General features: G+C 47.3%; 1 protein-coding gene across 5 annotated transcripts in view; it reads left to right on the forward strand.

The window, feature by feature from the left end:
• The window catches only part of HIP1 (huntingtin interacting protein 1), a 145667-nt gene extending 132736 nt beyond the window's left edge, over positions 1-12931 (forward strand). For 3 of the 5 annotated variants that reach the window (XM_012522795.3, XM_058285921.2, XM_012522793.4), the window contains exons 21-32: positions 157-264; positions 345-481; positions 2026-2136; positions 2568-2626; positions 3027-3120; positions 4010-4110; positions 4391-4496; positions 5269-5392; positions 5730-5791; positions 8288-8396; positions 9159-9232; positions 9637-12931. In XM_012522795.3, the coding sequence (XP_012378249.2) occupies positions 157-264; positions 345-481; positions 2026-2136; positions 2568-2626; positions 3027-3120; positions 4010-4110; positions 4391-4496; positions 5269-5392; positions 5730-5791; positions 8288-8396; positions 9159-9211 (1064 nt within the window). In that variant the 3' untranslated portion in view covers positions 9212-9232; positions 9637-12931. Of the gene's footprint in view, positions 1-156; positions 265-344; positions 482-2025; positions 2137-2567; positions 2627-3026; positions 3121-4009; positions 4111-4390; positions 4497-5268; positions 5393-5729; positions 5792-8287; positions 8397-9158; positions 9239-9636 lie in introns of all 5 variants that reach the window. The other 2 variants (XM_058285919.1, XM_058285920.2) reach the window with 1 other exon arrangement.
• The last annotated feature ends 370 nt before the right edge of the window (positions 12932-13301 follow it).

The raw sequence follows: 13301 nt of genomic DNA on the forward strand, positions 1-13301 counted from the left end.
CATCTTAACTAATAACTCTGTGAATCAGTCCACAGTCACAGGACTGAGGCTGAGGACTGGAACGTGTTTCCTGCGGGGACACTATTCAATCTGACACGCCCCCCCCCCCCCGCCCCCCAACCGGGACTGAGAAACTGTCCTTTCAACCCCCGGCAGATATCAGTGGACTCCTGCACTCGGTCACCCTCCTCGCCCACCTGACCAGTGACACCGTCCTCCACGGGAGCACCACCTGCCTCCGGGCCCCTCCGGAGCCCGCCGACTGTGAGTGCCAGGGCGCAAGGGGCCGTTGGGGAGCGAGGGCGAGCGGGGGCCTCTAAGAGGCTGTTGCTTTGCCTCTCCAGCACTCACTGAGGCCTGCAAGCAGTACGTCAAGGAAACGCTCGTCTACCTGGCTTCCCTGGAGGAAGAGGACAGCCTGGAGCGCGCCAGCAGCGCGGCCGTGAGGAGCTGCCTCAGCAGGATGGCGGCCATCGGCGAGGTAGAGTCAGCAACGTGGCCGAGGAAAGTCCCGCTTGCCCTTGGGTGCCAGGGCTGCTCTGTTGCCAGGAACCAGCGGTCGTGTGAGCCAGTGCTCTTTGTACTTAACTTGATTCTCAAACATGGTCCAGATTTTATAAGATGAAAGATAGAGGTTAAGGGAGATGGAGGAGGGAAACGGGCATAGCTCAGTGGTTGAGCACCTGCTTCCCATATACAAGGTCCCAGGTTCAATCCCTGGTACCCCCTAAAAACAAATAAGAGAAATGGAGGATAGAATATTTAACTTGAGTCTCAGAAGAACCAGAAGGTAATAGAAAGACCATGCCCTTTTTTCTCCCTAAGTAATACAGTCGGTTGGGCATGTTTTCGACTGCATAAGTGTAGTCACACTCTATTCTTCTACAAGTGGCTTTTTCACTCACCATTCTGTCCATGAGCTCCATCAGTGCTGATAGATTTGTTTCTGCTCTGTAGTATGCCACTGTGCGAATCTGCCATTGTTTCTGTATCTGTTCCCTGGTAATCGCTATCTGGGTTATGTCCAGCTTGGGGCTATTGTGAATGTGCCATTTCAAACACTCTTGTACATGTCTTCTGAGGCACAAGTGCCAGAGTTTCTCTAGGGTGTTTACCTAGAAATGGAATTACTGGGTTACAGGGTTAAACTCATACACAGAACTGTTGAGTGAAAAAGCAAGGCACAGAAAAATACCTACAGTATGATTGCTTTCCTATAAAGATCAGAATCTGCCAACTTAATATAGTTTAGGGATGTGTCCATATGTGGCTAAGAAAAATACTAAGATGTGACAACCACTGCCCTGAATTCTGCATTGGTCTGGGAGTGGGGATTAGGGAGGAAGGGAGGTAGAATCAGGGCAGGATACAAAGCCACTTTCAAAGGCCTCGATAATGTTTCTGAAGCTGCTTCTTGAGGTGGGTGGTGAATAGCATGTGTCTTTATTTTATACTCCTGTGTGTATAATACATAGTGTTTAGAAAAGATCACACACTCTACAGTCAGACAGACTTGAGTTCACATCCCTGCTCTGCCATTTATTTGTGGTGTCACTGGCCAAGACCTTGGCCTCTCTGAGCCTTGTTTTCCCATCTAAGAGCAGGCATAGGAACTGCCTCGTATGATTGCTGTGGAAACGGAGTTAAATAAGGAGCCGGATGAATGGTTGGGGACATCATACACACTTCACAAGGTGTTAAAATACCTGCCAAGCAGCAAATACAGTTGAGGCTGTGCAGCTGTGGAGTTAGGGTCCAGGGGGCTGCAGCTGAATGGCCTCGTGGAGTTGGGCTGCACTTCTGGAAGGAGGGAGGTTCTGAGTGAGCACAGTGGTGGGGGAGGAGCATGAGGTTCCAGAGTTGGCATTGTAGAGGGTCCCAGATGAGGCCCAGGAGGGGCATCCCTCCGTGGCTTACAGAAGCAGGTTACGTGGTGGGGTCCCTGCCTTCTGCCACCTTGTCAGGGCTCCAGGTCTGCCAGAAGAGATCAAAGGGTCATTTCGGCCTCGGCGATGCTTTTCCCAGGAGCTCCTGCCCAGAGGCCTGGACATCAAGCAGGAGGAGCTGGGGGACCTGGTGGACAAGGAGATGGCTGCCACCGCTGCTGCCATTGAAGCTGCCACGACCAGGATAGAGGTATGGAGGTTCCTGCAGGCATTTATCTCAAGGCCAGGCACTTAGTCAATCCTAAACGTTAATGATGTCTCAGGGGAAAAACTGAATGGGGTACCATTTGAAAGGTCCTGCCTTGGTGTAAGTGCCCGCCACTAGGACCTGGGAGCAGTCTGCACCCATTGGCACAGGCACCTTAGATCTCAGAGGTCGTGCACGTCAGCCTGGATGCCAGGAGGTCAAGACACTCACCATCGGAGAGCCAAGCTGCAGGCGCTCAATCCCCCCTAATAGATCAGAAGTCTGGAGTCTCCTGACTCCAGCAAGGACTTGGGTGGGTACACCTAGACATGGATTTCTCAGCTACTGCAAGACGTCGGACTCAAAGTGTAGTAGAACATCAGTGGATTCTCAGGACCCGTGATGTAACCAGAGACCATGCTTCTTTTTAACAGGAGATGCTCAGCAAATCCCGAGCAGGAGACACCGGAGTCAAATTGGAGGTGAATGAAAGGTCAGTCTGAGCAGCATGTGAGCAGGAGAGCTCTTTCTTGCATGGGATTAAACCTCCTAGGGCATTAGCAGCTACAGGGAAGGGCTAAGTCCATAGCACTGGAAATACTATTGCTACTGCAGTGGAGGGGAAATATTCCTTTCCCGTCTGCTGGCTGTAATGTTAGTCCCTACCGCATGGGGATGTTGTAAGAGGCAGTATTCCTTAGGAAGAGGATCCCCAAGCAAGTCTTCTCACCCACCTGGTATTACCCCTGGGACTTCACCCCCCGAGTTTTCCAGCAATCTCAGTTCTTTCCCTGCCACTCTTTCCCATTCCAAGTTCGCCTTTGTTGAGGATTAAGAGAGAGAACCGCCTTCTTCATCACTGCTGGTCTCTGCCCCTGACCTTTCTTTCACAGGATCCTTGGTTCCTGTACCAGTCTCATGCAAGCCATCCAGGTCCTGATCGTGGCCTCGAAGGACCTCCAGAGAGAGATTGTGGAAAGCGGCAGGGTAGGTGTGGCTGCGGGCCCAGAGACGAGGAGAACAGACACCAGTTAGATCCCACCTCCCTGAGAGGCTGTCCACTCGCGCCGGCTCATCCAAAGTCAGTGCGCTCTGGTTCTGCCGCCTTCACGTCCTCTGTGCCATCAGAGGAAGTGGCCGCCACTCCAGTGGACATGAGCAGAAGCCATGGGCAGAAGTTGGAGCACTCAGATCCCTAGGGAGCACTCAGATGGTGACAGGCAGCACCTGCCATGGAAGGAAACTGGGCAAATCAGAAATGCAAAGGTGGTGCCATCCCCTGCTGCAGAGGCACAGCAGGCTCCGCCTGGCCTCCTCTGCGGTCGTTAGTGCCAGGAGACTGGTCTTCTCGCCCCTTGCTGGCGTTACGGTCGTCATGTTTTTCCCTCACATCCCTGTACGAGGCTGCTGCTTGGGAAGTGTAGGTACAGGGCGGTGGGGGTTCTGAGCAGAAAAGGAGTCTATAAAGAAAGAAGCCATATCTGCTTTTACCAGCCTGAGAGGTGATGTTCTCTGCCTCAAATAGAAAGAAGAACTGAGCAAAAAGTACTTGTAGGCTCAGACTGTCAGGCACCTCTAGAGCATAAAAGCATTTTTTAAATCCAAGTAGATGTAATTTTTTAAATATTATTCACTATGGACATTCACTTTGCCCTTTTGGCAAAGCACGGAGAGTGGCTAGAATCCTCTCAGATCATGGTATTCATAGGTAGGTAGGTAGTATCTTGCTCTCTGAATCCTGGTTTTCTTATCTGTAAAAATGGGAATGCTTACCTTACGGGATTAGTGTAAAGACCATATAGGATAATATATAGAAAAGCAGGTGGCATACAGAAGACACTCAGTAAAAGGTAGTTACTGTTTTCCATTGTCCTAGGGTACAGCGTCCCCTAAAGAGTTTTATGCCAAGAACTCTCGGTGGACAGAAGGACTCATCTCAGCCTCCAAAGCTGTGGGCTGGGGAGCCACCATCATGGTGTAAGTGTCTGGCCAAAGGCTCCTCCCCCATCCCCATTCCACTGATCCCCCTTTTCCCCCCAAGAATAGCTGAGGAAAAAAATCTGCCCCCTGGAAATGAACTGTTGATCCAGGAAATCAGTAGGACCAACAGTTAAGAAGGAGCCTTGTCTGCTGGGGCAGCACAGGGAGGGGCAGGCTCTCTGCCCCCGTCTGGCCTTATGATAGGAGTGGTCTGGAGCTGGGGTTAGGAGGGGCCGCAGCTGTCAATGACGTAGTCCGTCTTATCCTCTCCTGTCAGGGATGCAGCTGATCTGGTGGTACAAGGTAGAGGGAAATTTGAGGAGCTGATGGTGTGTTCACATGAAATTGCTGCTAGCACAGCCCAGCTTGTGGCTGCATCCAAGGTAAGGCCCGTCCTGGGCTCCCCGGGACACCCAGGCCTAGCTGGGTTAGAGAATGCTCAGTCCATGGAGCTGGCGCCAGGAACAGGATTTATCCAGGTTCAAGTAGGCTGGGTCTCCAATACAAACTCTGCCCTTCAAGGGTCTCTTCCTTCACCTCCTCCCCCAGAAGCCTTTCATCTGTTGGCAAGAAGCCCTCCACCCAGCTCACCGAGTGAGCTCCTCTTGGCACCTGGCACTTTTGTTCCAAGTGGACTTTGAGGGCTCAGCCTTGCCAGCCTCTGGCTAGCAATCACAGCATTCAAGGAGGCCCCAGATAAGGAAGGGTCGGCACAATAAGTAGATTAGCTGGCTTGGCCCTGCGGTTCCACAGCCAGTGTCTGCCTCATCTCAAGACTCTCCAAATTTGAACCAATTCCCTGGCTTAATCCTAGTGCAAAGCTCGTAACCAAAATCCTATCCTGGAATTGCATACAACTCCATCCAATGAGTGTTCTCTTATTGTCCTTAGTTATTGTTGTCCCAAGTTGGTTTCCACAGCTGGAACATTTTTATCAAAGTAAGTGATTAAGCTAGAGCTTGGGGGCGACCAAGCAAGTTAAGTCAGGAATATTTTTTTATATTACATGATATGCCAGGAGTTGCCCCTGTAGGTGGCAGTTTTTGAGAAGTTGAGTGATGAGTACAGTGGACCACGCATATTTGACAAGAACCATCAGACCAACCGATTTGATCATTTGTGTTGTGTGAACTTAAGTCTGCTTCGTCCTGGCAGGTGAAAGCTGATAAGGACAGCCCGAACCTAGCCCAGCTGCAACAGGCTTCTCGGGGAGTAAACCAGGCCACTGCCGGGGTCGTGGCTTCCACCATTTCTGGAAAATCACAAATTGAGGAGACAGGTAGCTTTTCCAAGAAAATGCTTTCCTTACTCAGCCTATGCAGTCCTTCTTTCTACTCTACCCCTCCAAGGTGCTGATTTCCCACAAATTTGTTTCTCATTTCCATGAGACTTTTCATCTTTTTACTTTCTTATTTTCTTGTAGGGTGGGGTGCCACATAAATATACTGCTTCTGTGGCGTAGTCACAGGCCCTCAGTAGATTTTTCCATTTAGATGTTTCTCAGAATTCAAAGAATTGACATTCAAAGTTGACATTACCTGACTCTCGGCCATCTCTCAGGCGAGAGTCGGCCAGGGACGTCATTTGACCAGACCTCCTTGTTTCTGCCCCTGCAGACAATATGGACTTCTCAAGCATGACGCTGACCCAGATCAAACGCCAAGAGATGGATTCCCAGGTTGGAACTCCAAGTCTAGTCGGTCTCTATTGCCTATGACATTGCCCCCAAGATCATTCCCGTGAAAAGGAGCCAGGGAGAGACTGGGGAAAATGAACACAGATGTACCAACTAGCCCAAGAGTGAATGTAAATGATCCCGTAAGGAACAGTGGAGGTGAAAAGTCGTGATGAGTGACGGTCAGAATCTTAACTCTTGCCCACTGGTCTTGGCCTAAACATCACAAGGGTCTCCTAGCAGTCCATAAGCTGTCATTTAATAGACTTATTATACACAGTTTTGAAAAGTTTTCTATAGGAATGATTTGGATATGACCTTTAATTAAATTTTTAAAAAATCAATTCATTTTTAGCCTATCAAATGCAATGCTGTTAAGTAAAACTGTATCATGCAAAATTGAAATCAGTGGCATCCTGGAAAAACTCTGACATCCTTGTTCTAAAATTACTGATCATCAGCCATAGGGTAAAATTGGGATTGTAAGTAAACAGATGGGTCGCTCAGCATCTTGAGAAAAAGGGCGTGTAGCCAGATTTCTGTCTAAATACTGAAAGGACCGCAGTCGGTCCTAATCCCCATCTCTGTCTACACTCTCTTGCCTAGTGGTCTCATCCATCCCTCTTGTCCTTTACTACCATCTATATGCTGATAAATATCAAGTTCTCCCCCTTGATCTTCTCCTTGAGCTCTTTATCCAACTGCCTACTTGATATATCCGGTTGGATAACTAATAAGTATCTTAAACGCAACATCGCCCAAACGGATCTCTTAGGTTTCCCCACACCCAAATCTGTCCCTCCCCTAGTTTTCTCCATCTCAATAAATAGAACCACCCACCTGGGTGCTAAAGTCCACAACCTAGACCCACCTGGATCTTCTCTTCCCTCACCCTCCACATCCAGTCCATCAGCATAGCCTTGATCTCTACTCCTTTCCTCTCCCTACTCTAGTCCTAAGCCACCATTGTCTCTCCTAAACTACTGCAAAAACAGCCTAACTGTAGTGCATGCAAGTAATTGTTTCAAAGTAATCCCGGAGCAGGGGTACGTAGGAAAGAGTACACAGCTAAAGCAAGCCTGGCCATGGGTTGATAACTAGGGAAGCTGGGTGAAAGGTACATGGTGGGGTTCCCTGGATTAGTCTCCATACTTCTGTTTATGTTTTACTATTTCTGTAAAAAAAAGTTTACAAACAAAAATTGAATCACCTACCTGGTCTCCTCACTTCCCTCTTGCCCCTTCACAGTTCATTCTCCACATAAATATTTTTAAAACATAAATTATAAGATGGCACTTCCCAGCTAAAAACCTTCCAGTGGTTTTTCTTTGCACTTAGAATAACATCTGTACCCTTTACCCTGGTTTCTGGGCACGGGGCAAAAGGATCCTTACCCATTTCTCCCACCTCATCTCGGGACCTCTGGCACACATCAACTGCACAGCACCTCAGGCCCGTTCCTGCCTTAGTTTCTCGACTCCTACTGTTTCCTCTGCCTGGTTCTTCCCTACTTCTTTGAACAAGTGATTTCTTCTGGCCATTTAAGTTTCAGCTTAAATGTCACTGCCTCAGGGCACCTCTGCCAACAACCCTTGTCACATCGCCCTGTGTTGTTTTCTCTACAATTTGATCTTGTCTTGTTCGTTTGTTTGCCTCTCCCCCCTACCCCTCTTCAGACCTTGTCTCTCCATTCCCATGGTCTCCAGCACATAAAACAGCCTGGAGTACATAATATATGCTCAGCAAGTTTTTTTTTTTTTAATTCAAACTCTATTTCAAATTCAAAAACTAAAATAATAGACAAAAGACAGCTCAGCAAGTTATGGAAGCATTACTTCAAAAACATTCTGTCCAGGAACTTTCTCATCAGTTCCAACAACTAACTTAATTGTTCCTCCACTGTTAAGAAAGTTACACAGATGAATACAGATTAGTTAAATGGTATAGTCGGGGTCTCTTTATTAATGAAAAAAATGAAGAGAAAGCAAAAATTCTTTTAACATATTCATAAAATCAAACCCCATATTCTTTTTTTTTACCTTTAGCATTAATATACCTTCTTTGCTTTTGCTACAAAACCATTACAATGTTGTTAACTATAGTCTATAAATTAAATTGGTTATATTTTCCCCATGTTTCACCACATTCTTCACACCCTGTAGTAGACATTCCTGTATTTATATTATTAAACACAATCCTCATCTACCACCAAAATCACTGTTATACATTCCCTATATTATCTTCCAGCTGTCCTCCAAGTACCATAACCTCCCCAGACTACTTGTTTCAGCCACAGTCATATCCATAAAATAGTGTTGGTTACATTCGTTATGTGCTACCTTATAACACATAAGGAGAGTTGAAATTGAGAACTGGTTAAGTTAAGGAAATAGGACGGATAATATGGAAGAAGAAAATTATAATATGGAGGAAAGGGATAAGTCAAAATAAGGCAATTCTCAGATAGATGAGCAGAAAAAAACCCCACTTTTCCTACAGGTTAGAGTGCTGGAGCTAGAAAACGAATTGCAGAAGGAACGTCAAAAACTGGGAGATCTTCGAAAAAAGCATTATGAACTTGCTGGTGTTGCTGAGGGCTGGGAAGAAGGTAAGTTACCTCTGGGTACCAGCATGCACCCACAGTGCGATGAGGAGGAAGTGTGATGAGGGCTTACCCTCTGCTGGATCAGAATGAGGAATCCATTTGGGTTGATGACTTCCTCTTCTCTATGCACAGAGCATATTTTCTCTCCAGTGGTGAATAACCTTTAGGCCTAAAACTCTGGGGTAAATTGTGATGAACTGAAAACTTCCCTTGGTCACCTTTCAAGACCTGAACATTGACCAGTGGACACACTTATCACTCACTCTCTGCCATCCCCTCAAGGCCTGGTTAGCCTGGTTGACTCCCCATAAGTTTAGGTTCTGGCCAGGATAGAAATGAATGTGAATGGTTAGTGATCAGTGAAAATCCAGTAGTCTGGAGTGAGTAGATAACAAGGGTCTGTCTAGGGCCAGTGATGGGCAACAATGGCCAGGAGATAGAAAGGGTCAGGAGCTGAGAAACAGAGGGGAGTAATTCCTGGCCCACCAGCCTAGAGACTCACCTAAAATTTGTGTGTGCTGCTTTTCCAGCAGATCCACATGGCCAACTCGATCACAACCAAGACTGTTGATTCTTGTTGAATTTTACTGACTCTGGGAACTAGCCACAGACACAGTGTAGTCATTTCTAGACACTTCTCTGGGGGAATAGATACCACACTTGTTATTACAGAGCATTTTAGGGCCCAGCATGGTGGTGGGTTTTGTTGGTTAAATGACTACATGCATGCAATGCTACAAAACATCTATTGTTATTGTCTTTTAGAAACTGAAGCATCTCCACCTACACTGCAAGAGGCGGTAACTGAAAAAGAATAGAGCCAAACCAACGCCCCATAAGTCAGTGTAAATCCTTGTAACCCATCTGTGTGGTGTGTTTGTTATTCCCCCCAGCTACAGACTAAATCTTTGGAGTCCCAGTGGTAACGACACCACTCCCATTGACCTGTGCTGAGAACCTGCATGAGCCTCCCAAAGACTCCCTCCCCAGTATCACCCTTCCTGTTTTGAACCCTTGATCTCTACTCTTTCACTACCTCCCTAGTGTCTGGTCTCTGCTGCCCATGAGCAAGCCCAAGCCCCAACTGGATGAGAACAGGGCCACTCCAACAGAGAGGACTTCCAGCCCGGTCCTGCCTACTGTGTTCCCACCCACCAGTCTGGGTCTTAGTAGAGGGGCTTGTTGTTACTGACAGCTCGAAGAGGGAAGACCTTATGCATTTTCTTTTCTGTTTTCTTCTCAGTCTTTTCCGTTTCATCATTTGCACAAACTTGTGAGCATCAGAGGGCTGGTGGATTCCAAACCAAGACACTATCCTGAATATGTGCAGAGTCAGAAGAACAGCAAGAGTGTCCTGGCTGAGAAGGCCAAGGCATTTCTCCCACTTTGGGCAGTTCCATGGATTCCCACTGCTTCTTATGGTAGTCGGTTGGGTTTTTTGGTTTTCTTTCTTGAAGTCTCATTCATATAGCCAACTCTCCCAAAGGGAACACCCCGGAGCACTGAGTTACCGGGGCCCCTTCACCACAGCAGTTAACAGTGATGGTGCTGCTCAGGCTTTTCCTTGGTGCTCCACGTCAGCCTCTGCGCTGAGGGTCCTGCTGAGGGAGCGGGGGTCAGCCAAGGCCTCTCCCCAGAGTCAGGCAGAGCTGCCGAGTGACAGCTTTCCTCAAAAGGCAGAAGCAAGGCGAGTGCCTTTCCTTCCTAAAGCTGGACCCCAGCTGAGAGCCTCAGTCCACCTTCCCAAGTGAGAGGGCTACAAAAAGAGGGAAAGGGGGGTACACCTGGCCCAGGACTTCAGGATACACCTTTCTTAGGAACTCCTGTGACCAGGCTGAAAAAACCGATCACACACTTGAATGGAGCTGGTGAGAGTAGCAACACTACTTCCCTTGGAATGAATCTTCCATTGCCACATCATGCTGGCCACCTCCCTTCACACCCAGCCAGGGCCCTAGGAGAGAGTATGTGAGGGATTGCCAATTCCTTTCTCCATGTGTCTGCCTTGGCATCCCCTTGAATCTGAAGAAGATAGCTCCATATTCTACCTAGTTAACAGACCCAGAAGATCAGGTGAACTTGCTTCCATCAGGAAGGAACCCTGTGCTTGGTTTGGTACCTTTCATATTTATTACTAACCTTTAAGCTGCAAACACCCTATGAAACGATGCTTGGAGCAATCAGGATTTCAGGTGTGACTACAGCAAGGTTTGCATTGTGCCCTTGTACATCAGCTTCAAGAATCAGAAATAGGCCAAGATGCCGTCTCTGGACTGTTAGCAGCCTGGATCCCCGATTAGGCAGGTTCCTCAGAGCATCTGGGCCAGGGAAAAAGAGAAGGGTGAACCACTGGCTCTGACCCCTTCCAGGCCCAAGGTCCAGGCTTTCGTGGTCCTGCTGGTGGGATGAGGCCAGAGGGTGCGGGCGGCTTGACAGCACTTGGCCACGCCCAAATGGACCCCAGCATTTAAGTGACCTTTCGATCTCAGAAAAACGTCTTCCTTTATCTGTAGCAACTCGTAAGTAGTAGCCAAGAAGCACTTCCCGGGACCTGTCCCAGAGGAACATGCTAAGTTGTGCTATATGACGGGCTGTGAGACCCCTGTTTGATCACTGTGAATCAAACCCCTTTTCCTAACCCACCCCTTGACTCCCTCTCTGTGTATTTTCTCAGTGGGAAACTCAAAAAACTGTCTCCCGGAAACTCAAATTACTCAGAAGTGTGTTCATACTGGGCTAAGGAGGTAGCAGCAGCAGAATCTGAGCAGTTTTGAATGCTGCTTTGTGGTTGGTGACTTTCCATTCCAGGCAGAAGCAGTGGCGGATGGCATCCCTGGCCCAGCTGCCACTTAAGTTGGTGTGTTCTCAGTGTGGGTCATTGGTTGCTAAGATGGCTAAGGCTTCCCTTCTAGAGGCCTGGCCACTCAAATTTAGGCTCCAGATTACCATGGGAAAAATCAAGTATATTGGACCAGATTAGGATTCTGTGCCAAATACTCCCCCTTAAAAGAAGCCACAGTCATTTTTAAGGTCTTCAGGGCCTTAGCTAAGTCATAAACCAGTTAAGAAAGCACCGAAGCAGGAGCACAGGCTAATTCAGTCTCACAGGAAATAAACCTATCAGATGTAGAATAGTTACTTTCGGAGTATCTCAAGTTAGAAGCTAGGCCATTCTCTAGCAAAAATTAAATGTCCTGCCTTGGTTTTTCTCAAAATGAGTGTGTCAGAGGTGAAAGACTTAGAACAGGAATCACTTCTGGAGACTAAGAGTGAACCTCACAGCCTTTCCAATTAATCACCTACCATCATTCATGACTGAGGGTGACTATGTCTCATGGGTCCTAACAAGGAAGGACAAAACTTGTGATAAGTTGAAATGCAGCTGCATCTGTTTAATTCTGAGAAACAGTGCTCTAATACCTCTCAGGATATGTGTGTACCTAATAAGGAGAAAATAGAAAACACGTACCTTACGTACCTTTGTGGGGCAATTTTATATTTGCTTTGCAAGGGCAGAGGGACAAAGAGTTTAAATTAGACCATGAATTAGATTGTTTGCCAATCCTGCTGCCCACAGCAGTTTCACCAGGATCCCACCTAACACGAGCCCTTAACCCAGTGGCTAGAAGAACCACTGTACAGAGGGTCCTTTTTTGGAACTGTTTCAGCTACCAAATCAGATACCAAGGTTCAGACCAGGTAACAGGGATCACGGGTACATGTCATTTCAGTCAGGTTCATTTGCTTTGGCCTCAAGTCAAACAAGGAGCTGGTTCCGAGCTTGCACCTGGCTCATTCTCACTTCTTGGTCAGCTCCTTAGACTAGAAGGGTCTACTGGCTCCACTCTACCCTGGTCTTTAACAAGTGGTAAATTTCTTGCCATGTTCGACCACCTTTCCAAATCTCTGCAAGTCCCTTCTGCCAATGAAGGCCTTCAACCCCAAAATTGGCCTTCCCTCTGGACCAGCCTTTCCCTCTCTCTGCCATCCTCGAGCCTCCAGAGACTGCACTGCCCGTAGCAGAGAAAACCACCACCAGGGGCCTGTCAGCCATCGAAACAGCAAATGGCCAGCTGTTTGCTGCTCAACTCCATCTCCCAGGTCCAGGAGCCAAAGCAATTGGTTAGGTGCGGTTGGGTCCGATTCTGGGCGTAGGTATTTCCAGACATGTCTTTCAGGTGACCCTCAACTACCTCAGGTTTGAAGGCCCTAAATTAAAGCTGATTACTACTCATAGGGACAAACCAAGAGGGTTCAGATAAAACTTGGCGATGACACAATTTTTCAAACTTACAAGTCTCACATTTAGGTTTGCAGGGATGGGTTTTCCTTTGTTTTTAACCTTTCCCCAATTTTCCATTAGAATAGTTCCTATAAATGAATTTCATTTTTCACTGAGTGCCTACCTTCCCAGGTCAGGTAGCCACTGGCTTTTGTTTCCTTCCAACAATAATTTTATTATGGTATTAATATCTTTCTTTGTATAATACATTGCATCTGTGTTTTCAATTTTTCAAATAAATATTTCAACCTGGCAATGGAGAACAGTGATAACTGACCAAAGTGGTTTGAGGTCTGGGGTTCCAGTAAAAAGCCTACATTTATACCAGGAGCTTTACTGTATCCACTTTGCACCTTTGGGAATATATCCTTTAAAATATATCCTTGCATTTCCTTTGCTGCTTTAGAGAAAAGCATTCCATTGTACTCTCTAAACATGTCCTGTCCTCTGTTTTATCTTCTCCCTGGGGCAAGCAGGGAAATTACCTAGAAGGCCAGTTCTCTGCATGAAACCTGGGGGCTCACTGTGGTTACTCCCTTCTCCATACACAAGATGTAAAAGTTGCCTACCTTAAAAATGGATGCAACTAGTTCTGTTCAGTGACAGAAGCTTCCAGTCAGAAAGGA

This window comes from Dasypus novemcinctus, chromosome 23, assembly GCF_030445035.2.
Source record: "Dasypus novemcinctus isolate mDasNov1 chromosome 23, mDasNov1.1.hap2, whole genome shotgun sequence".
In the NCBI taxonomy this organism is placed as follows: Eukaryota; Metazoa; Chordata; class Mammalia; order Cingulata; family Dasypodidae; genus Dasypus; species Dasypus novemcinctus.